The sequence below is a fragment of the Scyliorhinus canicula genome, chromosome 18 (genome assembly GCF_902713615.1).
Source record: "Scyliorhinus canicula chromosome 18, sScyCan1.1, whole genome shotgun sequence".
Classification (NCBI taxonomy): domain Eukaryota; kingdom Metazoa; phylum Chordata; class Chondrichthyes; order Carcharhiniformes; family Scyliorhinidae; genus Scyliorhinus; species Scyliorhinus canicula.
In genome coordinates, this window is record NC_052163.1 from 42162678 (window position 1) to 42188198 (window position 25521).

The 25521-nt window shown below is 47.4% G+C and overlaps 1 protein-coding gene across 6 annotated transcripts in view; it reads right to left on the reverse strand.

Moving 5' to 3' along the window:
• LOC119953294 (epsin-2-like) overlaps window positions 1-23674 on the reverse strand; it is a 101664-nt gene extending 77990 nt beyond the window's left edge. For 2 of the 6 annotated variants that reach the window (XM_038777410.1, XM_038777409.1), the window contains exon 1: window positions 23280-23668. In XM_038777410.1, coding sequence (XP_038633338.1) covers window positions 23280-23319 — 40 coding nt within the window. In that variant the 5' untranslated portion in view covers window positions 23320-23668. Of the gene's footprint in view, window positions 1-23279 lie in introns of all 6 variants that reach the window. The other 4 variants (XM_038777416.1, XM_038777415.1, XM_038777411.1 and 1 more) reach the window with 4 other exon arrangements.
• Window positions 23675-25521: the final 1847 nt, after the last annotated feature.

A 25521-nucleotide genomic window follows, 5' to 3' on the forward strand; every position in this document is an offset into this window, starting at 1 on the left:
GGCAGCGTAGTGATTAGCACTGTGGCTTCACAGCGCCAGGGTCCCAGGTTCGATTCCCGGCTTGGGTCACTGTCTGTGTGGAGTCTACACGTTCTCCCCATGTCCGCGTGGGTTTCCTCCGGGTACTCCGGTTTCCTCCCACAAGTCCTGAAAGACGTGCCTGTTAGGTGAATTGGACATTCTGAATTCTCCCTCCTTGTACCCGAACAGGCGCCGGAATGTGGCGACTGGGGGCTTTTCACAGTAACTTGATTGCAGTGTTAATGTAAGCCGACTTGTGACAATAAAGATTATTATTATCATTATTATTATTATTGCAGGAATGAGTTTGCATAGATGTGGCATAGCAAGTGTGTTTGTGTGGGGGGATGGGGTGTGGGGGGGGGGGGGAATTGGTGAGGGTTTGTGAGGGGCGAAGGCTGTTTTTTGTTTATGTTATAACTGTGATGAAGTCCCAGATCACCGTGGCGGATCAGTTAAACAGCCTGCCTCCACGCCCGGAAGCCCGTGTGACTGCCTCTGCACTCTTTCTGGGGGTGGTGGACCCGACTCCCATTAACATCATTGTTTGGGAATAAATATCCAGAAATCTGGCGCGCTTTCTCCAGAGTCAAATTTGCAGAGTAGGGGATTTTCCTGACTCTGCGCTCCTGATTTGGGAGGGAAAGCCCATCCCCAAGAGTGAAGGTATATGGGGAATGTGCGGGAAAGTGGAATTGAGGTCAAACACCATCGTTGTCTTGGTAAAGATATTTCTCCTGAATTCCCAATGGAATTTATCTAATATGAACCGGCCTCAGCATGATTATTGTGTCCAATTCTGGAGAGCGCCCTTCAGGAAAGACGTGAAAACATTGGAGAGAGAGTGCAGAAATGGATTCACGATAAAGGTTCCAGGGATGGAGGACTTCAGTTGTGAAGATAGATTGGAGAAGTTAGGACGGTTCTCCTTGGAGAAAGGAAGCTGAGAAGAGATTTGATAGAGGTATTCAAAATCAGGAAGAGATTGGATAAGGTCAACATGGAGTAACCGTTCCTACTCGTGAAAGGATCGAGAGTGGGGGGAGGGGGGAGCAAAATTTGAAATTACTGGTCAAAGAAGCAAAAGTGCCCTTGAGAATTTTTTTTCAGGCAGTGACTGGTTAAAGTCTGGAATTCCCTGCCTGAGAGTGTGATGGAGGCAGATTCAATGGAAACATTGAAAAGGGAATTAGACTGTGATCTGAAGAGGAAGTACGTGCAGAATTATGGAGAGAAGGCAGGAAAATGGCACAAGATGAATTGCTCATTCGGAAAGCAGGTGCAGACATGATGGGCCGAATGGCATCCTTCTGTATTGTAATCATTTTGTATGGTCTCTAGTTTTGGACTCTGAGAATTGGGAAACTGTCTCTATATTCCTAATCTATCAAATCTTCTCTTTTTTTAAAATTCCTTTGTGGAATGTGGGCGTCATTGGCTATGCCAGAATTTATTGCCCATCCCTTACCTCTCACACACACAACTCTCTCTCACACACACACACACACAACTCTCTCTCTCTCTCACACACACACACAAAACTCTCTCTCTCTCTCACACACACACACAACTCTCTCTCTCTCTCACACACACACACTCAACTCTCTCTCTCTCTCTCTCACACACACACACACACACAACTCTCTCTCTCTCTCACACACACGCAACTCTCTCTCTCTCTCACACACACACACTCAACTCTCTCTCTCTCTCACACACACACATAACTCTCTCTCTCTCACAAACACACACACACACACCTCTCTCTCTCTCTCACACACACACACACACACAACTCTCTCTCTCTCTCTCTCTCCCACACACACACTCAACTCTCTCTCTCTCACACACACACACACACACACAACTCTCTCTCTCTCTCTCTCTCTCTCTCACACACACACACACTCAACTCTCTCTCAAATATACACTCACTTCCCTCACACGTGCCCACTCACCTACCTTACTTACCTCCCTCACACAGGGGCTGTTTAGCACACTGGGCTAAATCGCTGGCTTTGAAAGCAGGCCAAGGCAGGCCAGCAGCACGGTTCGATTCCCGTAACCGCCTCCCCGAACAGGCGCCGGAATGTGGTGACTAGGGGCTTTTCACAGTAACTTCATTGAAGCCTACTCGTGACAATAAGCGATTTTCATTTTTCATTTCATTTCACACTCACCTCTCTCACACACACACTCACCTCTCTCTCACACACACACACTCACCTCTCACACACATACACACACTCACCTCTCACACACATACACACACTCACCTCTCTCCCCCATGGATGTGGCTTAAGTGACTGCTGGTATTTCCAGCTCATCCAACAGGTGCTGGTTACTCATTGCATTGGCTGCTGATAGGTTCATTAGTGTGTCCATCAGAAGCCAACGCAGTGTGAAAACCCACCTCCATTTGGGTGAGCTAGAAGGACAGCTTCTTTTCACATTTAAAACTGCTGGACCTAGGGTTCCGCTAGGGACCACAATTTGGTAACCCTGATCTCGACAATCCAAGGAGACTGGCGACCTGACTCAGAAGCGCTGCTTAAGTGCAGCCGCCTTGCCTGGCAGACACTCAATTCCTGGGCACTTTAGGAAAATGAGCACCTTGAGTTTTGAAGGGCAGGCAGACTGAATCAGGTCGTTTGAATGTTGCATTCAGCAAATTAGCAATTGAAATCCAACACCCTTTTGGAATATTAAACACATCCAGGTTTTGCATTAGTTAATTGAATCACCCTGCCTGCTTCACAGCCTGACTAAAACATCAGCATTCATCTCACAGCCCAGCCACTACTGAGGGGCTTGACCACCTCTTGTGAATAGGAGGGAACGCTCTTAGGAAGCACTTTGTTACCATGGGCTGCTGAGGTTTTTACCATGAAGTCTCGGAACCACATCTAAAGTTTAATCCCTGTTTTCATATTCCTCTGTGGCTTCATCCTTGTCCATCTCCAACTACAATCTCTTCTGTCAGCCTCCAATCCTGCCCCTTGAGTGTCTCCAATTACAATTGCTCCATCACTGGGGGCTGAGCCTTCAGCTTCCCAGGCCTTCAGCTCTATAAATTCTCTCCCTAAACATCTCTGCTTCTCTACCTCCCTTTTCTCCTTTAAGACGCTCCTTGAAACCTACCTCTTTGGCCAAGCTTTTGGCCCTGCACCATCACCCCTGGATCTCAACTCACGGATACTAACTGATTTTTAAAAAATAATTTACAGAGTGTGGGCGTCACTGGCTAGGTCAGCATTTTATTGCCCATTCCTAATTGCCCTTGAGGAGGTGGTGGTGAGCTGCCTTCTTAAATCGCTGCAGCCCCTGAACATAGAACATAGAACAGTACAGCACAGAACAGGCCCTTCGGCCCTCGATGTTGTGCCGAGCAATGATCACCCTACAAGCCAACGTATCCACCCTATACCCGTAACCCAACAACCCCCCCATTAACCTTATTTTTTAGGACACTAGGGGCAATTTAGCATGGCCAATCCACCTAACCCGCACATCTTTGGACTGTGGGAGGAAACCGGAGCACCCGGAGGAAACCCACGCACACACGGGGAGGACGTGCAGACTCCGCACAGACAGTGACCCAGCCGGGAATCGAACCTGGGACCCTGGAGCTGTGAAGCATTTATGCTAACCACCATGCTACCGTGCTGCCCCCCTGAGCTGTAGGTACGCCCACAGTGCTGTTAGGGAGGATATTCCAGGAATTTGACTCTGCGATATGTTTCAATGTTCGGATTTAGAATTCATTCGTCAATGAGATATTATTAAGAACTGTCCCTTCGGGGCGGCACGGTGGCGCAGTGGTTAGCACTGGGACTGCGACGCTGAGGACCTGGGTTCGAATCCCGAACCTGAGTCAATATCCATGTGGAGTTTGCACGTTCTCCCCGTGTCTGCGTGGGTTTCACCCCCACAACCCAAAAATGTGCACGTTAGGTGGATTGAGCCATGCTAAATTGCCCCTTAATTTGGAAAAAAATAAATAATTGGGTACTCTAAATTTATTTTAAAAATGAACTCTCCCTTCCAAACGTTCAAAAGTCAATCAGGATGAACCAGCTAATAATTTCTTTGACAACGCTTCCTTAAACCACAAGCACTACTACGTCAAAGGGCAAGGCCACATGGGAACACCGCCACATGCAAGTTTTTCTTCCAGTCACACGCTGTTCAGAGTTGGAACTGTGTCCTGGAACTCCCTCTCTGACAGCAATGTGGGTGCACTACACCACATGGACCACAGCCGTTCAAGAAGGCAGCTCACCACCACCTTGTCATGGGCATTAGGGATGAGCAATAAATACTGGCCTAGCCAGCGATGCTCACGTCCCATGAATGATAAAAATAAGGTAGAACAATGGATGCTAGGATCTATTATTAAGGAGGTAGCAGCAGGACATTTAGAAAGTCATAAAACAACCTAGCAGCCTCAACATTGTTTTATGAAAAGGGAAATCGTGCCTGACATATTTATTAGTTATTTGAGGATGTAACAAGCAGGATGGATAAAGGGGAACCAGTAGATGTAATGTATTTGGATTTCCAAAAGGTTATATGATGTCACATAAAAGGTTAATACGCAAGGTAAGAGGTCATGGTGTTGGGGGTGATATATTAGCATGGATAGAGGATTGGTTAGCAAGAAAAAGAGTTGGGGAAAATTAATCATTTTGAGGTTGGCAACCTTAACAACTGGGGTGTCACTGGGATGAGTGCTGGGGCCTAACGATTTTTGATCATTTTAATGACTAGGATGAATAGCACTTGACAAAAGTGTAGCCAATTTTGCTGACAATACAAAGATAGGTAGGAAAGCAAGCTGTGAGGAAGACACAAAGAGTCTGCAAACGTATATAGGCATGTCAAATGAGTGGGCAAAAAGTTGACAGGTAGAGCAGCAAAGTGGTGCAGTGGATCAGCCCTGCTGCCTCACAGTGCCAAAGTTCCAGGTTCGATCCCGGCTCTGGGTCACTGTGTGTGTGGAGTTTGCACATTCTCCCCGTGTTTGCGTGGGTCTCGCCCCACTACCCAAAGATGTGCAGGCTAGGTAGATTGGCCACTCTAAAATTGCCCCTTAATTGGAAAAATGAATTGGGTACACTAAATTTATAAAAAATGACAGATGGATATAATGTGGGAAAATGTGAAATGATCCGCTTTGGCATGAAGAATTTGAAAAGCACAATACTATATACATGGAGAGCGACTGCAGAATGCTGCACGACAGATGGATCTGGGTGTTCTTATACATGAATCACAAAACATTAGCATGCAGATACAGCAAGTATTTAGGAAGGTAAATAGAATGTTGGTCTATACTGAAAGGGGGATAGAATACAAAAATAGGGAAGCCTTGCTAAAACTGTGCACAGCATTGGTGAGACTATACCGAGAGTACTGTGTATATAGTTTTGGCCTCCTTACTTAAGGAAGAATATACTTGCATTGGAAGCAGTTCAGAGAAGATTCATGAGGCTGATTCCTCGGATGAAGGGGTTTGTCTTATGAGGAATGGTATACCTATACCACATGGACCACAGCCGTTCAAGAAGGCAGCTGACCACCTCCTTGTCAAGGGCATTTATGGATGAGCAATAAATGCTGGCCTAGCCAGTGATGCCCATGTCCCATGAATAATAAAAATAAGGTAGAGCAATGAACGCTAGAATCTATTATTAAGAATATCAGCGGGACATTTAAAAGATCTTAAAGCAATCATGCAGCCTCAGGGCGGTTTTATGTACAGGTTAGGCCTGTATTCATTGGAGTTAAGACGCACGACAGGTGATCTTATTGAAACAGAGGATTGCAAGGGGCTGGACAGGGTAGATGATGCGAAGATGATTCCTCTTGTGGGGAAACCTAGAATGAGGAGGCACCGTTTTAAAATAAAGGGTCTCCCATATAACACGGAGATGAGGAGGAATCTCTTCTCTCAGGGAGTTGTTTGACTTTGGAATTCTCTTCCTCAGAGAGTAGTGGAGGCTGCATCATTGAATATATTGTAAGCTGAGTTACACAGGCTTTTAGCCTACAAGGGAGTTTGGGGGACAGGCCAGAAAATGGAGTTAAGGCCACAATCAGATCAGCTATGATATTGTTAAATGGTGGAGCAGGTTCAATGTCCTACCTCTGCTCCTATTTCTTATGATCCACTGGACAAAGACATTTGGGATATGGGGACCATGTTAACAGGATTCAGGGGCCCAATGGCACATTTACTACGAACAAAATTGAGGCTACTCAGTCCGCCAGTCAACCGCCAAAGAGGAAATGGGTCGGCTGACATCTCAGCTTACAGAACCCGCCCAGGAGCTCCTGAAAATGTTTACCATATTCACGTCTGCTAACCTTATTCACGTGTGCTATGAGTCGCTGTATTTCTTCTTATTCACCAAAGTTGAGATGTTTACATGCAATGTCAGAACTGCCTTTTCCACTATTTAAGGTATTTTGAGCTCCGATCTATGTATTAATCTTCTCATTGTGTGAGAATTACACACACAAACTAACCTCAGTAAGGAATTTATTACTGTCTTGCCCAAATCTTAACCCTCTGTTCAATAAACGCTGCCTGAACCTCAACTCAAAATCCAAACCCTCGGCCTGATACTTTCTCCAACCCATAACCCCAATCCTCATGCTCCACCAAACCCAAACACACTTTTGCCACCTGCTCCAAATGCATAGAGATCCTAAATTGAGGGTGCAGGTTTGTTGCGACCCCTGATCAGGAGCAAACCCACTACCAATTCAACTGGCCCAACATGGCCAGTCTGTGCATGTGCCCCATACCATGTTAAGTCTGTAAGTCATTCCCACAGAGACCGGATGACTCTGTAACAACAATTGGACCAGGTATTCGAGCTGCATTCTGGCCACTGTCCTGTACAGTTACATTCTCGTGTAGGTGATCAAATTCAAAGTGACCAACTTAAGGGATCATATGACAAGAATTCAAGTTTTACAACTTTTACCATAACAAAAACAAACTATTTTTAAAAAAAAATTTAGTGTAGCCAGTTATGTTTTTCCAAATAAGGGGCAATTTAGCGTGGCCAATCTGCCTAACCTGCACATGTTTTGGGTTGTGGGGGTTAAACCAACACAGGCATGGGGAGACTGTGCAAACTGCACACAGACAGTGACCCAGGGCCAGGATCGAACCAGGGACCTCAGCACCGGAGGCAGCAGTGCTAACCACTGTGCCACCGTGCTGCCCAGTAAAAACAAACTAAAAGTGACATTGATTAAACACTAATTTGTAGTCAACGTATACTGTACAGGCTGGTTTAGCACACTGGGCTAAATCGCTGGCTTTTAAAGCAGGCCAGGGCAGGCCAGCAGCACGGTTCGATTCCCGTACCAGCCTCCCCGAACAGGCGTCGGAATGTGGCGACTAGGGGCTTTTCACAGTAACTTAATTTGAAGCCTACTTGTGACAATAAGCGATTTTCATTTTCATTTCATTCACCTACCCCTTGATAGAGGCTTGGATGAACACTTGGCATTCAAGGCGATGGGCCAAGTGTCGGTAAATGGGATTAGGTAGGCAGGTCAGGTGTTTTTCACGTGTCAGTGCAGACTTGATGGGCCACGGGCCTCTTAGGCACTGTGATTCTGTAAACATTGAAAATAACCAAAAATCTCTCACTCCATGTTATATTTTACATTGTCCCTTAAGTAGACATTGATTTTCTCAGACCCAGCCCAAAGTAATTTTTTTTGTTCCAAGGGTTTACTTTTCCGTTACCAACTTGGTAACATTTGACCCAAAACTGTCCTTCATGGAGAGTATTAGTGGAGATCTTCCGTCTATCACAAGCTGGGAAAATCATCCAGCCTTGTTTTTAAATCCTCACAGATTTGGTATTTTCAATCTGAGCTTGAACTCCCAGCCACATTCCTATGCAGTGAACCACTGAGACTTGCTGCCTCTATCTGCTCCCTCTTTCTCGGTCAGATCCTGGTAGACTGAACTGCCTGTGAAATTTAGGGATAATGTTTAGGAGAACCTTGTATTCAAATCCTAAAATGGCTTCCTATGCGCCCTTCTCCTCTCAAAGCCCACCTCCATGGCAATGTGAACCACAGGGGCCTTGTATCCAGTTGGAAATGCTGATTAGTTATGTTTTAAACTCCCAATTTCATTCTATCTTGAAAGTAAATAGACGAATCATAAACCCAACATTATCAACACCTGCCTTTGACTTTAGAGGCCAACCGTCTATCCATTGTCAACACCGTTGCTCCTGAAATTATCTACAAAGGTGAACACATTGCACACTCTTCCCAGAAAGACAACCTGGGCCCCCTTTTATCTTTAACCACTGAACCATCCAGGTTTGTCAGCATTAGAATTCAGAACAGGTCACATGACCCCCTTCACTCCTCAATTTTGCCAGAAGTTAAAAAACAGTCAAAAACATAACAATTTATTAAACCTTGCATTTGTAACATCAGCCACAAGCTGATAAGAGCTCAATTATTCAGAAGCACTTCACAGGCAAGGAACTCTGTGAAATGTCTCAAACATTGCAACCAGTTAATCATTCCAGCAATGCTGCTGCTCAAAACCACTGGGGGCAGGATGGACAGGGAAAACAAGCATCAAGACTTTTACTAGCTCTCAGTACCAGCACACTGTCTGCGTGGGGGAGAAATGCGGGAGGAAACAGGGCTAGGCGGGGGAGGAAGCGGGTAAAGGCAGGGGAGGAAGCGGGTGAGAGTGGGGGAAGAAATGGGTGAGGGCAGGAGAGGGCGGATGAGAGGGTGGATGGGGGCAGAGGGGGACGATGGGGAGAGAGGGGGTATAATTAGAGGAGGGGCTACAATTGCAGGGTACAATTGTGAGGAAGGGGTGCGATGGGGATGGGTTACTATGGATGGAGAGGCTACGATTGCGGACATGGGATATGATGGGGGGATGTGGTACGATGGGGGGAGGGAGTATGATGGGGAGGGGGTACGATGGGTGTGGGAGTACGATGGGGAGAGGGGGTATGATGGGGATGGGAGTACGGTGGGAGAGCGGGTACGATGGAGGGTACGATGGGGGAGGGGGTACGATGGGGAGAAGGTACGATGGGGAGAAGGTACGATGGGGAGGGGGTATGAAGGGGGGAGGGGGAACAATGGGGGGAGGGGGGTACAATGGGGGAGGAGGTACAATTGGGAGGGGCTACAATGGGGGAAGGGGTTCAATGGGGGAGGGGGTACAATGGGGGAGGGGGTACGATGGGGAGGGGGTACGATGGAGGGAGGGGGTACGATGAGGAAAAGGGTACATGGGGAGGGGTTCGATGGGGGGAGGGTGTACAATTGGGGGATAGAGTACGATTGGGGTGAGGGGGTACGATTGGAGGAGGGGGTACGATTGGAGGAGGGGGTACGATTGGAGGAGGGGGTACGATTGGAGGAGGGGGTACGATTGGGGGAGGGGGTACAATTAGGGGAGGGGGTACAATTAGGGGAGGGGGTACAATTAGGGGAGGGGGTACAATTAGGGGAGGGGTACGATTGGAGGAGGGGATACGATTGGGGGAGTGGATACAGTGCAGCGAGGGGGGAGAAGGGGGGAATCGGGGAAGAGTGATAGAGGGCCTGAAATCTATTGGAAATTATCAACTGAAATGTCTACTTTGTAACAATCATTTAAGGAAAGGTCCGAGTGTGTCATCGGCATCGTTTTGATCCGAAGATAAGGAAAGTTCAGATACCTCAGAGGGTCAAAGCTGGAGGTCTGTAAATATCAACCTGTACTTTGAAATGCTGAATTACCAGAAAAATCAATCAGCTCATGCAGTTTTTCCATCAACCCACTCCTTCTCTTCACTGTTTTTAGTTCATCTTCCCTTCACACACACACCCCATCCTACTCACCAACTCTTCGTTTCCTGCTGCCCATCCTCCTTGGGTCTCTAATTGTGGTGCTCCTCATATAGCAGCTGGACAGTGAATGTGAGCAGCTATTTGACTGAAGAATGCATCACACTTTACTACAATCCTATCCTCTTTCAGCAGGAGTGGGACATTGGCATAATTGAAACCTTTTGAACACAGAAGGAGGCAGCTTGCCTGGGTAGGCCATTCACCCTTTGGGAGTCTTGATTACAATACAAAGCACAATATCTATACCCTAGATTACTGAATCCTCTACAACGACATTTCTGTTCTGTATCCCCTCACAATTTGTACTTATTGTTATTATTATTATTACTGCCTCCTCCCCCACAGTGCCACAGTGATATTGTGACTACCCTCTGCATGTATCCTCTCTGTCTTCTCACAGGTAGCAGGCACATTGGACTTGTTGGCCATGACCAGTGTCTCATCCTTTCTCTTCCCCATGGCTCCCCATACTCTGTCAGTCATACACTCTGCCCTCTTTTTGCCTGAATTTCTCTGCATAATAAGACTGTATTCTGCAGTAAACTATCCTGATATTCCTCGCACTCCCTTTTGTCTCTCCATTCGCTCAATGAGCTGGAGTTTCAGCAGGGCATTGGGATCCTGATGTTACATTATTAGGGGGTCCTCAAAGTACACACTAGCCAACCTTCCCACAGGGGGCCTCCTAACTGTCTGCATCCATACACACTGTACTATAAAGGGTTGGAGGCCCAATCAGACAGTGCACAGTGATGTCAGGTTGGTGTCCCCAGCAGGAGAGATGGATACCGCTGAGGCAGGTAGGCGATTCTGAGGGCACCTCACCATGGAGGGGCCCTTGGCTGCTTTCCGGAAATAATGATTAAAGAGGCTCAAAGCCAGTAGGACCCTTGGGATGGAGGGAAACCCTCCACTGGGTTATTCATGGACAGGGCTGCGACCTTTCACTCCCACGGACAGGCATTGGGGCACGGAGCTGCACCAATGGCCTCTGGCCTGCCTCTGGGAGGCCACCATAGAACATAGAACAGTACAGCACAGAACAGGCCCTTCGGCCCTCGATGTTGTGCCGAGCAATGATCACCCTACTCAAACCCACGTATCCACCCTATACCCGTAACCCAACAACCCCCCCCCCCCCCCAACCTTACTTTTTAGGACACTACGGGCAATTTAGCATGGCCAATCCACTTAACCCGCACATCTTTGGACTGTGGGAGGAAACCGGAGCACCCGGAGGAAACCCACGCACACACGGGGAGGACGTGCAGACTCCAGACAGACAGTGACCCAGCCGGGAATCGAACCTGGGACCCTGGAGCTGTGAAGCATTTATGCTAACCACCATGCTACCGTGCTGCCCCTTTGTTTGAGCTGCTGACCTCCACTCGGGAGAGGATGGGGAAAGGGGGAGTAACATGATGTGAGGGGCCGGTCTCCATGGTAACATACCACTGCCAGAGCAAAATGACCTTAATTGCTCGAATATGATCACCCACCTCCCTGGGAAATTCCTCCGGAGTTGGGAATGTGTCAGGAATCTGGGGTAAGCCTCATTATCAGCACACTCGCAGTACTGTTATTTTCTCTTCTATGGTGAATCACTTGTACGTCACTTATTTATTGATCTCTTTTACCTGCTGAATCTCCAAAAATGTTTATTTATGATCTTGCACCACTCAGTTTAATATATTTATCCTATTGGATCTATTTACTTGGACGTTAATGGTTAGGTTATAATCTTGGCCTTTTACATGTTGTTTAAATTTCCTATAGTTAACTGGAAGCACCCGTGAGCTGCTTAATTTTGGGAGGAGGCATAAAGAGGGCACAGCCCATGAGAATCTAAATGGGGTAGAGTAGCAAATGGGACAGGGGCAGATGGACACAAACATTAAACTCACTGACGCAGGTTACTATGGCCTCACGGTAGCATGGGGGGCCTCACGGTAGCATGGTGGTTAGCATCAATGCTTCACAGCTCCAGGGTCCCAGGTTCGATTCCCGGCTGGGTCACTGTCTGTGCGGAGTCTGCACGTCCTCCCCGTGTGTGCGTGGGTTTCCTCTGGGTGCTCCGGTTTCCTCCCACAGTCCAAAGATGTGCGGGTTAGGTGGATTGGCCATGCTAAATTGCCCGTAGTGTAAGGTTAATGGGGGGATTGTTGGGTTACGGGTATACGGGTTATGTGGGTTTAAGTAGGGTGATCATTGCTCGGCACAACATCGAGGGCCGAAGGGCCTGTTCTGTGCTGTACTGTTCTATAAAACCTTGAAAAGAAGCACCAGGGTTTATTTTTAAAGGGATAGAATTGAAATGTAAAAAAAGTTATGCTACCCTTGGACCGAATCTCGATTAAGTTACACTTGGAGGACCGTGGAGAGTTCCGCAGGGTCCCCAACCATAACATTGTGTCAGTGAATGGGGTTTTGAGCAAGTTAGAATCTCACCCTCTAGTCTCCATAAAGACACTGGTGAGTGAAGGTGTCAAAGTTTCATGGGGCTGTTTATCATCTGAGAGGTTATACCCATTAGGAAAGGTCAAACTGGTTGGCACATGATCCTCTCAAAAACAAAATGAGTGAGGAGCATTGATGGAAGTCACGGTAATTACGAAGGGGTTCCATATTGTTGATGTGGAGAGTTTAATTTTGCTTTTCCAATTCTACTGATCCAGCAATAATCTCAGTGCTTTGTTTCCTTTTTAAAAACTTTTTTAAAATTCCGAACTGTGTAAATGGGTGGCACGGTAGCACAGCGGTTAGCATTGTTGCTTCACAGCGACAGGGTCCCAGGTTCAATTCCCGGCTTGGGTCACTGCCTGTGCGGAGTCTGCATGTTCTCCCCGTGTCTGTGTGGGTTTCCTCCGGGTGCTCCAGTTTCCTCCCACAAGTCCCGAAAAACGTGCTGTTAGCTAATTTGGACATTCTGAATTCCCCTCAATGTACCCGAACAGGTGCCGGAGTGTGGCGACTGGGGGCTTATCACAGTAACTTCATTGCAGTGTAAATGTAAGCCTACTTGTGAAAATGAAAATTGCTTATTGTCACAAGTCGGCTTCAAATGAAGTTACTGTGAAAAGCCCCTAGTCGCTACATTCTGGCACCTGTTTAGGGAGGCTGGTTCAGGAATTGAACCGTGCTGCTGGCCTGCCTTGGTCTGTTTTTAGCCCTGTGCTAATTATTGTGTTTCTGTTGGTGTGTGTTGAGGAGCAAATGTTGGCCAAGACTCCTCTTGCCATTAAATAGTGCCAGCAAATCTTTTACATTCACATAAATGGAGTCCCAGTTTAACTTCTTGTACGCATCAGTACTGTACCCCAATGTTGTACAGTGACAGACCTTTCCCCATCAGTACTGTACCCCAATGTTATACAGTGACAGACCTTTCCCCACCTGTACTGCACCCCAGTGACAGACCTGTCTCCACCCCAGTATTATAGTGACAGACCTGTCTCCACCAGTATGTACCCCAGTGTTGTACAGTGACAGACCTGTTTCCACCTGTACTGCACCCCAGTGTTGTACGGAGACAGACCTTTCCCCACCAGTACTGTACCCCAATGTTTTTCATCTACAGATGACACTGAAAGATGACACTGCAGCACTCCAGCAGAGCTGCACTGCAGGGTCAGTTTAGCTTATGTGCTGAGGTTCTTGATTGAGATCTGAGATGAGGCCAGAGTGCTGTTATCTGAGCCATGACTAGCTCTCTCAGTGCTGGTGGCAGCTAAGGGAGAGGATGAACAGAGCTTCCACACATTTGGTGTGTTTTTAAAAAAATTGTTTTTTTAATTTAGAGTACCCAATTCACTTTTTCTAATTAAGGGGCAATTTAACGTGGCCAATCCACCTACCCTGCACATTTTTGGGTTGTGGAGGCGAAACCCATGCAAACACGGGGAGAATGTGCAAACTCCACACGGACAGTGACCCAGAATCGAACCTGGGACCTCGGTGCCATGAGGCCACAGTGCTAACCCACTGCGCCACCATGCTGACCTCACATTTGGTGTGTTGATACCAAATATCCACACTGCTAGAATGCCAGTCGGGGATGAATCAAGGAGGGCGTGATTGTCCGCGGGGGGCAATGCATGAATGTCTGCTGTAACCATTTGATCAAACCCAGCGTTCTGTCTCTGCCATTTCAATTTGGTCTACTGCAAAAATTAAATTGGTTCACCCGGAAACCTCAGTTTTAGATTGGGAGATTATCGATGAATTTGAGACTGTAAGCACTTCAGGACAAAGATAACAAGAATGCTCCCCCCCCCCCCCTCCCCCCCAGCCTCCCACAAGCCCCTGCAGCAGAAACCATCACCTAATGTTAAAGCAAATCACTACACATGCTGGAAACCTTGAAATAAACTGAAAATACTGGAAATACTCAGCAGATCAGACAGCTTCCGCAGAGGGGGAGAAGACAGAGAGACAGACAGAGTAAGTGTTGCAGGTGTCAACTGTGAGCTTGGGAACCAAAGGACACCGCTTGAGAAAAATCACATTCCATGAAAGAATAAAAAGAGGTCTCCCTTCTAAGACGGAAGATGAGGGAAAGTGTTTTCTCTCAGAGGATCACTGTGGAATTCTCTTCTGCAAAGAGTTAAGGAATCTGGGTCATTGAATTTATTGAAGACAGACTGAGACAGATTTTGATAGGCAAGGGATTCAAAGGTTATGAGCGGCAGACTGGAAAGTGCAGCTGAGACCACAACCGGATCAGCCAGGATTTTACTGAATCCTTGAAGAGCCAAATTGTTGACTCCTGGTCCCAAGTCAGATGTTCCTCTGTTCCTTTCTCAAGTGATGCTTGCTGAGTATTCCCAGCAATTTCTGTTTTGTAGTCCCCTACACTGTACTGCGCCATTTGGGGCAAAATTATGTGGTGCAGTATCAGTTACAATCCATTACACAACAGAATAACAGTCTGAATCTTGAAAGATACAGGTGTCACCCCCTCGGCATCCACAGCCTTTGGGAGCAGCGAATTCCAGATATCCACTGTGAAAAAGGGCTTTTTCCTGAGGTGACACGTCTAAACATGGGGCTGGTTTAGCACAGGGCTAAATCGCTGGCTTTGAAAACAGACCAAGGCAGGCCAGCAGCATGGTTCAATTCCCGTACCAGCCTCGCCGAACAGGCGCCAGAATGTGGCGACTAGGGGCTTTTCACAGTAACTTCATTTGAAGCCTACTTGTGACAATAAGCGATATTTCATTTTCATTTTCAAAACTGAACACAGTACAGTGCTCCCGCTAGGATCTAACCAGCAAACTGAACACAGTACAATGTTCCCACTAGGATTGAACCAGCAAACTGAACACAGTACAGTGCTCCCGCTAGGATCTAACCAGCAAACTGAACACAGTACAGTGCTCCCGCTAGGATCTAACCAGCAAACTGAACACAGTACAATGCTCCCGCTAGGATCTAACCAGCAAACTGAACACAGTACAGTGCTCCCGCTAGGATCTAACCAGCAAACTGAACACAGTACAATGTTCCCACTAGGATCTAACCAGCAAACTGAACACAGTACAATGTTCCCGTTAGGGTCTAACCAGCAAACTGAACACAGTACAATGTTCCCACTAGGAATGAACCAGCAAACTGAACACAGTACAGTGCTCCCGCTAGGATCTAACCAGCAAACTGAACACAGTACAATGCTCCCACTAGGATCTAACCAGCAAACTGAACACAGTACAATGTTCCCACTAGGATCTAACCAGCAAACTGAACACAGTACAATGTTCCCGTTAGGGTCTAACCAGCAAACTGAACACAGTACAGTGCTCCCGCTAGGGTCTAACCAGCAAACTGAACACAGTACAGTGCTCCCGCTAGGGTCTAACCAGCAAACTGAACACAGTACAATGCTCCCGCTAGGATCTAACCAGCAAACTGAACACAGTACAATGCTCCCGCTAGGGTCTAACCAGCAAACTGAACACAGTACAATGTTCCCACTAGGAATGAACCAGCAAACTGAACACAGTACAGTGCTCCCGCTAGGATCTAACCAGCAAACTGAACACAGTACAATGCTCCCGCTAGGAATGAACCAGCAAACTGAACACAGTACAATGCTCCCGCTAGGATCTAACCAGCAAACTGAACACAGTACAATGTTCCCGCTAGGGTCTAACCAGCAAACTGAACACAGTACAGTGCTCCCGCTAGGATCTAACCAGCAAACTGAACACAGTACAATGCTCCCGCTAGGAATGAACCAGCAAACTGAACACAGTACAATGCTCCCGCTAGGATCTAACCAGCAAACTGAACACAGTACAATGTTCCCGCTAGGGTCTAACCAGCAAACTGAACACAGTACAATGCTCCCACTAGGGTCTAACCAGCAAACTGAACACAGTACAATGCTCCCACTAGGATCTAACCAGCAAACTGAACACAGTACAGTGCTCCCGCTAGGAATGAACCAGCAAACTGAACACAGTACAATGCTCCCGCTAGGAATGAACCAGCAAACTGAACACAGTACAATGCTCCCGCTAGGATCTAACCAGCAAACTGAACACAGTACAATGCTCCCGCTAGGGTCTAACCAGCAAACTGAACACAGTACAATGCTCCCGCTAGGGTCTAACCAGCAAACTGAACACAGTACAGTGCTCCCGCTAGGATCTAACCAGCAAACTGAACACAGTACAATGCTCCCGCTAAGATCTAACCAGCAAACTGAACACAGTACAGTGTTCCCGCTAGGATCTAACCAGCAAACTGAACACAGTACAGTGTTCCCGCTAGGAATGAACCAGCAAACTGAACACAGTACAATGCTCCCGTTAGGGTCTAACCAGCAAACTGAACACAGTACAATGCTCCCGCTAGGATCTAACCAGCAAACTGAACACAGTACAATGCTCCCGCTAGGATCTAACCAGCAAACTGAACACAGTACAGTGTTCCCGCTAGGGTCTAACCAGCAAACTGAACACAGTACAGTGTTCCCGCTAGGAATGAACCAGCAAACTGAACACAGTACAATGCTCCCGCTAGGATCTAACCAGCAAACTGAACACAGTACAATGCTCCCGCTAGGATCTAACCAGCAAACTGAACACAGTACAATGCTCCCGTTAGGGTCTAACCAGCAAACTGAACACAGTACAGTGTTCCCGCTAGGGTCTAACTAGCAAACTGAACACAGTACAATGCTCCCGCTAGGAATGAACCAGCAAACTGAACACAGTACAATGCTCCCGCTAGGAATGAACCAGCAAACTGAACACAGTACAATGCTCCCGCTAGGGTCTAACCAGCAAACTGAACACAGTACAGTGTTCCCGCTAGGGTCTAACTAGCAAACTGAACACAGTACAATGCTCCCGCTAGGGTCTAACCAGCAAACTGAACACAGTACAATGCTCCCGCTAGGAATGAACCAGCAAACTGAACACAGTACAATGTTCCCGTTAGGGTCTAACCAGCAAACTGAACACAGTACAATGTTCCCACTAGGAATGAACCAGCAAACTGAACACAGTACAATGCTCCCGCTAGGAATGAACCAGCAAACTGAACACAGTACAATGCTCCCGCTAGGATCTAACCAGCAAACTGAACACAGTACAATGCTCCCGCTAGGGTCTAACCAGCAAACTGAACACAGTACAATGCTCCCGCTAGGAATGAACCAGCAAACTGAACACAGTACAATGCTCCCGCTAGGATCTAACCAGCAAACTGAACACAGTACAGTGCTCCCGCTAGGATCTAACCAGCAAACTGAACACAGTACAGTGTTCCCACTAGGATCTAACCAGCAAACTGAACACAGTACAATGTTCCCGTTAGGGTCTAACCAGCAAACTGAACACAGTACAATGCTCCCGCTAGGGTCTAACCAGCAAACTGAACACAGTACAATGCTCCCGCTAGGGTCTAACCAGCAAACTGAACACAGTACAATGCTCCCGCTAGGATCTAACCAGCAAACTGAACACAGTACAGTGTTCCCACTAGGATCTAACCAGCAAACTGAACACAGTACAATGTTCCCGTTAGGGTCTAACCAGCAAACTGAACACAGTACAATGTTCCCGCTAGGATCTAACCAGCAAACTGAACACAGTACAGTGCTCCCGCTAGGGTCTAACCAGCAAACTGAACACAGTACAGTGTTCCCGCTAGGGTCTAACCAGCAAACTGAACACAGTACAGTGTTCCCACTAGGATCTAACCAGCAAACTGAACACAGTACAGTGCTCCCGCTAGGATCTAACCAGCAAACTGAACACAGTACAATGCTCCCGCTAGGGTCTAACCAGCAAACTGAACACAGTACAATGCTCCCGCTAGGAATGAACCAGCAAACTGAACACAGTACAATGCTCCCGTTAGGGTCTAACCAGCAAACTGAACACAGTACAATGTTCCCACTAGGGTCTAACCAGCAAACTGAACACAGTACAATGTTCCCGCTAGGATCTAACCAGCAAACTGAACACAGTACAATGCTCCCGCTAGGATCTAACCAGCAAACTGAACACAGTACAGTGCTCCCGCTAGGGTCTAACCAGCAAACTGAACACAGTACAATGCTCCCGCTAGGGTCTAACCAGCAAACTGAACACAGTACAATGCTCCCGCTAGGAATGAACCAGCAAACTGAACACAGTACAGTGCTCCCGCTAGGATCTAACCAGCAAACTGAACACAGTACAGTGCTCCCGCTAGGGTCTAACCAGCAAACTGAACACAGTACAGTGCTCCCGCTAGGGTCTAACCAGCAAACTGAACACAGTACAATGCTCCCACTAGGGTCTAACCAGCAAACTGAACACAGTACAGTGCTCCCGCTAGGATCTAACCAGCAAACCGAACACAGTAGTGCTCCCACTAGGATCTAACCAGCAAACTGAACACAGTACAGTGCTCCCGCTAGGGTCTAACCAGCAAACTGAACACAGTACAATGCTCCCACTAGGATTGAACCAGCAAACTGAACACAGTACAGTGTTCCCGCTAGGAATGAACCAGCAAACTGAACACAGTACAATGCTCCCGCTAGTATTTAACTGGAAAAGAGAATGCAATATAGTGCTCTGGCTAGGCTCTGACAGGAAAACCGAACACATTAAGGGACTCTAGCTCGGGTCTAACTAGTGTGGTATGGTGGCACAGTGGTTAGCACTGCTGCCTCACAGCTGAAGTGACACAGGATCGATTTCAGCCTTGCGTGACTGGAGTTTGTACGTTTTCCCCATGTCTGCCTGGGTTTCTCCAGTTTCCTCCCAGGGTTCAAAAATGTTCAGGTTACGTGGTTTGGCCATGCTAAATTGCCCCTTAGTGTCCAGGGCTGTGCACATTACATTACAGGGATAGGGCTGATTGGATGGGAGGGTCAGTGCAGACACAACAGGCAGAATGGCCTCCTTTTGCAGTGTAGGTATTCTATGCATACAATACTCTAGCTGGGGTTTGAACAGAAAGCTGAACTAGAGGTCAGTGCTCAACTGGAAAATCATTTCCTCCCTTGTGTTCCAGCTCCTGCGATAGATAGGCCACAATTCCAAAAGTCTTTTGAATTGCTTTTTGTACCGATTGGTTCAAATCTCTGCTCCTCCACTACCACCATTTAGAAAATATTCTGACTTTCTTTCTTGGGTCCAAAGTAGGTGACCTCCCGCCTGCACATATTAACCTTCATCAGCCTCTGTTTGGCCCACTCACTGAACCTACTGATGCTCATTTACAACTATCTGCTTCCATCTGCATTATTTACTGTGCCACCTAACTTAGCGTCATCCACAAACTTGGAAATACAGCTGTCTGCCTTTTCATTAATAAATAGGTTGAAAAGTTGAAGCTCTAGTACAGATGCCTGGAGAATACCACTAATGATTTCCTGCCAGAGTACCTATCAGTTCATAAGTTCATAAGATATAACAGAAGAATTAGGCCTTTTAGCCCATCAAGTCTGCACCGCCATTCTATCATGGCTGATATGTTCCTCACCTGCTACCTACAATGTTACAGGCCAAGAGTTGGATTTCAAAATCAGCCAGAGATCTGCTCCTTGGAACACATGACCAATGAGCGGGAGTAGGCAATTTAGCCTCCCAAGCCTAATACCCTCAATGTGATCATGGCTGATCCCATTCTGGCCTCCACTCCACTGCCCTGCCCGTTCTCCATAACTATTCAACCCGGTACCAATTAAAAATCTGCCTAACTCTACCTTAAGTTTACTCACTGTCCCTACATCCACCGCATTCTGGGGTAGCGAATTCCACAGATTTACAACCCTTTGGGAGAAGTAGTTTTTCCTCAAATCTGTTTTAAATTTGCTATCTCTCATTCTAAGATTATGACCTATCATTTTAGAATGCCCCACAAGAGGAAGCATCAGCTAATTTGCTGGCGTTCTTCGAAGATGTAACAAGAAAAGTGGATAATGAGGGTCCTGTAAGACCATAAGACATAGGAGCAGAAATAGGCCACTCGGCCTATCGAGTCTGCTCCGCCATCCAATCATGGCTGATACTTTTCTCATCCCCAATCTCCTGCCTTCTCCCCATAACACCTGATCCCCTTATTAATCAAGAACCTAGCTATCTCTGTCATGAAGACAGATTTGGCCTCCACAACCTTCTGCGGTGAAGAGTTCCACAGATTCACCACCCTCTGGCTGAAGAAATTCCTCCTCATCTCAGTTATTTCTAGGGCAGCACGGTGGCCTAGTGGTTAGCACAACCGCCTCACGGCGCTGAGGTCCCAGGTTCGATCCCGGCTCTGGGTCACTGTCCGTGTGGAGTTTGCACATTCTCCCCGTGTCTGCGTGGGTTTCACCCCCACAACCCAAAAATGTGCAGAGTAGGTGGATTGGCCACGCTAAATTGCCCCTTAATTGGAAAAAATAATTGGGTAATCTAAATTTAAGAAAAAAAAAAAAAAAAAAATCTCAGTTATTTCTGTCTATCACCACTCACCCCTCAATTCCCATCAGATGTCAAAAGGCTTCCTTCAAGTTCGTTTTCTCATACGGAACTTCTTCCCCATCCTTAATAGGTTATTTTTTAAAATATATAAATTTAGAGTACCCAATTAATTTCTTCCAATTAAGAGGCAATTTAGTGTGGCCAATCCACCTACCCTGCACATCTTTGGGTTGTGGGGGCGAAACCCACACAAACACGGGGAGAATGTGCAAACTCCACACGGACAGTGACCCAGAGCCAAGATTGAACCTGGGACCTCGGCGCCGTGAGGCAGCTGTGCTCACCACTGCGCCACCTTGCTGCCTCGTCCTTAATAGTTAACATCTGAGGGCAGCACGGGGACACAGTGGTTAGCATTGTTGCCTTACAGCGCCGAGGTCCCAAGTTCGATCCCGGCTCTGGGTCACTGTCCGTGTGGAGTTTGCACATTCTCCCCGTGTTTGCGTGGGTTTCGCCTCCACAACCCAAAGATGTGCAGGGTAGGTTGATTGGCCACGCTAAATTGCCCCTTAATTGGGAAAAAGGAATTGGGTAATCTAAATTTATAAAAAAGAAAAGAAAAAAGTTAACATCTGGGTGGACTGTCATATCCAGGTTGTTACAATGACCTGTTCAGAAAGGAAACTCCTAAACCAGCCAGGGTGCACTCCTAAATCAGATATTTAAACAAGTTAAAACATTTTTAAAGTAACCAACTTTCAATTCCTGTCGGGGGAACTTGAAGTCTAACCCGGGGAATTGCTGTGTAGGAAACGATCATGGGGCGAGATTCACTGGCCTTCCTGCGGCATGTTTCCAGGCAGCGGGATCGTCTGGTCTCACACCTGTCGCTGGGATTTCTCATTGAATCCACCACACACTACCAGGAAACCCGTGACGGGGGTGCGCCATCGGCACAACTGGAAGATCCCGCCAGAGTGGACAGCTGGAAGATGATGCATATGTCTGGATTTTAACGACATGTAATAATAATAATCTTTATTGTCGCAAGTAGGCTTACAAATGAACACTGCAATGAAGTTACTGTGAAAATCCCCTAGTAGCCACATTCTGGCACCTGTTCGGGTACACAGAGGGAGAATTCAGAATATCCAAATTACCTTTTTTTAAATAAATTTAGAGTACCCAATTCATTTTTTTCCAATTAAGGGGCAATTTAGCGTGGCCAATCGCACCTACCCTGCACATGTTTGGGTTGTGGAGGTGAAACCCACACAAACACGGGGACAATGTGCAAACTCCACACGGACAGTGACCCAGAGCCGGGGTCGAACCTGGGACCTCGGTGCCGTGAGGCAACAGGGCCAAATTACCTAACAGCACGCTTTTTGGGACTTATGGGAGGAAATCGGAGCACCCGGAGGAAACCCACGCAAACAAGGGGAGAACGTGCAGATTCCACACCGACAGTGACCCAAGCCAGGAATTGAACCTGGAACCCTGGAGCTGTGAAACAACTGTGCTAACCACTGTGCGACCATTTGGTTGGGGTAAAGAGAGATTAATCTCCTAATGAACACTTCAGAGTAATTCAGGTGTGGGTAAACTATTGCCTCACACAATAGACTGGGCTAATCAGAATATCTATTCTCTCCAGAAAGCATTGCTTTTTTCATCATCAATCCTGGGGATGGTCTTTGGAAAATTTCAGTTGTTCTCCTTTGGGCCGAGAAGGTTAAGGGAGAGATTTGATGGATAATTGAGAGAGTAAATAAGGTGACATTATTTCCAAAGGCTGAAGTAACATTAACCAGAGGGATACAGATTGAAGGTGATTGACAAGGGGGGGGGGGGGGGGGCGGTTGCAGAATGAGCGTGTATTTGCACAGTCAGGAATGCATTGCCTGAGGCTCGTTCAATCGCAAGTTTGGAAAGAGAATTGAATAAATACTGGTACCACTGCAGGAGAACAAGGGGGTGAGATCAGTTGGACTGTTGCAAAGAGCTTGGCACGGAATGGACGAAATGACCTGCTCTGCTGTATCATTCTATTGCATAGAGTAAGTTTCAGATAATCCCCCCTCTCTCTCTCCAACCCCTTCCATGCATGCACCCACCTCACCCCCTACTCATTCCTTTGCCACTCTCCCTCCCCCCTTTTCACCATCCTCATTTCCCTCCTCAATTTATCTGCCGCATCAAACCCCAATCGCAGCTCTCTCACACACACACACACACACATACCTCCCCCAGAAAACTAGTTCAGAAATAATAAGCGCCCAGCCGTGATAGTAACTCCACGGGCAGGTTGAGCCCATCTCCTGCAGAGGGGCTCTCCCCTGCATCAAAACACTAACAGCCACTTTGTCCTGACCTTGTGTGCAGCCTGATGGGGGTTAAACGGAGTCTTGCTGTGCCCTCGATTGCTGCCATCCAACTCACCTGATCTGCCGGCACTGGGGAGAGACTTGTAGCGGCCCATGGGTCCCCTCCCCGGGGCTGGGGCTGCCCCTCACTCGGTCCTCTGCTCCCACTCCGTGTCTCGCTGATTCATCTCCAAGTCTGCCTGTGTTTCTTGGGGGCTGGGTATAGAGGCAGCCGCAGTACACACACGGCTTTCTGATGCAGGCGCCTGCAGCCACTCCCCTCCCCACCTCCTGCTACTGAGGCCGGCAGTCCCACTGCAAAGCTTTGCCCAGAGATTGGAGGGAGGGTGGGGGTGTTGCAAGGAGCCCACTTCAGCTTGAGGGGTCCGAGCCCCTCTGCGGGTCCACAGGGAGCTGCTCAGTAACAAGATTCAAACCGCCTCTCTTTCAATTGCTCAGCAAGTCCTCAATTGTGCTGGTGGATTCCCCTGGGTAACTGGGCATTAACATGATAAGAACATTTCACCACATCTCTCTGAGATGGAGAAAACCAGTTCAACTGGAATGGTTGGCTCCTGTTGCCGTTCGGGAATTGGGGCCAGTTGTCAAGAGTTGTCGTCAGTCAGTTTTACTGAGAAGCTCTCCTGGAGCTGAGCAGGAGATAATTTCCATTTCGATAGCATTCTATCATGATCTCAGGATGTCCCACAAGAAATAGAAGGTGAGGGAGGCCATCCTGCCCCTCGAGACTTATACAACTTTTCTTCTCTTTGTTTTACATAGAAAGATAGACAATAGAATCAGGAGGCCATTCAGCCCTTCGAGCCTTTCAGCCATTAAATAAGGTCATGGCTGATCACCTCAACGTCCTGCCCCATCCCAATATCCCTTGATGGCCAAAACTCTACTGGCCACTGCCTTGAGTATGTTCAATGACTAAACATCCACAGCTTTTTGGACAGAATTACAAAGATTCGCAACCCTCTAGGTGAAGACATTTCTCCTCGTCTCAATCCTACATGGGTGACCTCTTATCCTGACCTCGTTGTGACCCCTTAGTCTAGACTTTACAGCCAGGGGAAACTGCCTCTCAGCATCTACTCTTGTCAACCTGGGTACAGTCACATGCTTGTAAGCTAGGGATCTGGGTTAATGATTCAGAGGCACGAGTTCAGATATAACCATGAGAGTTGGGGAATTTAAATTATTAATGAAATAAATCTGGAATAAAAAGCTAGCTTTAGCAAAGGAAACCATGGAACTCCCAGATTATTCTGAGTCATTTTAGAGAAGGGTATTACTTGCTTTCCTTAGCTTGTCTGATGTGAGTACAGACCCACAGAAACCTGGTTGACTCAACTGTCCCTGATGTGCCCTGGTGAGATACACAGCTTTATGATGCAGCAACAAAAAATAGTATAAGAATAAAATCAATGAGTCACTCACCTCGCAAAACTATGGCAATCATTCCCAGAACACCATGTTTGAATTCCTCCAATCAGGTCACAGTAACCAAAACAACTCTTATCAAAGTCGCAAATAACACACTCTGTGACAAAGATAAACTTTCCCTTCTCGTCCTTCTTGACCCGGTCTGCAGCCTTTGACATGGTTGGCCACATCCTTCTCCTCCAACACCTCTTTACTGTCATCACTCTGGGTGGGACTGCTCTCGCCTGGTTCCATTCTTACCTTTCTAATCGTAGCCAGAGAATCACTTCCAATGGTTTCTCTCCCATCTCGCACACCGTTACTTTTGTGGCGAGATTGAATGGCCTCGTCGTGCCCGGAATTTGCCATGTTCGGAACGCCGTGTGAGATTTAATGAGATCTTGTGAGATGTTGCGATCTGGATCTCACCCATACCAGTCTACACATACGTGGACCAAGCCTAATAGCATCGGGGGGTGGGAGGGAGTCTCCCAGGCCATCAGAGACCTCCGGATGGTTGGACTCTGGGCAGGGTACTCCCTCTGGCACCTGGGCACCTTGGCACTGCCAGCCTGGCACTGCAAGACTCACAGGGGTGCTGCCAGGGTGCAAGGCTGGTAGTGCCTAGTTAGCTGCCCAGGTGCCATGTTGCCCATGCCAGGGATTAAGCTCATTAAGCTGGTAAGAGTCAATGTGGATATGCCAAATTTCCTTAGTTTCCTGAGGAAGTATAGGAGCTGTTGTTCTTTCTTGGTGGTAGCGTCAACGTGGGTGGGCCAGGACAGAATGCTGGTGATGTGCCCACCGAGGAATTTGAAGCTGTCAACCATCTCCACCTCGGCCCCATTAATGCAGATAGAGGTGTGTGTAGTACGTTGCTTCGTGAA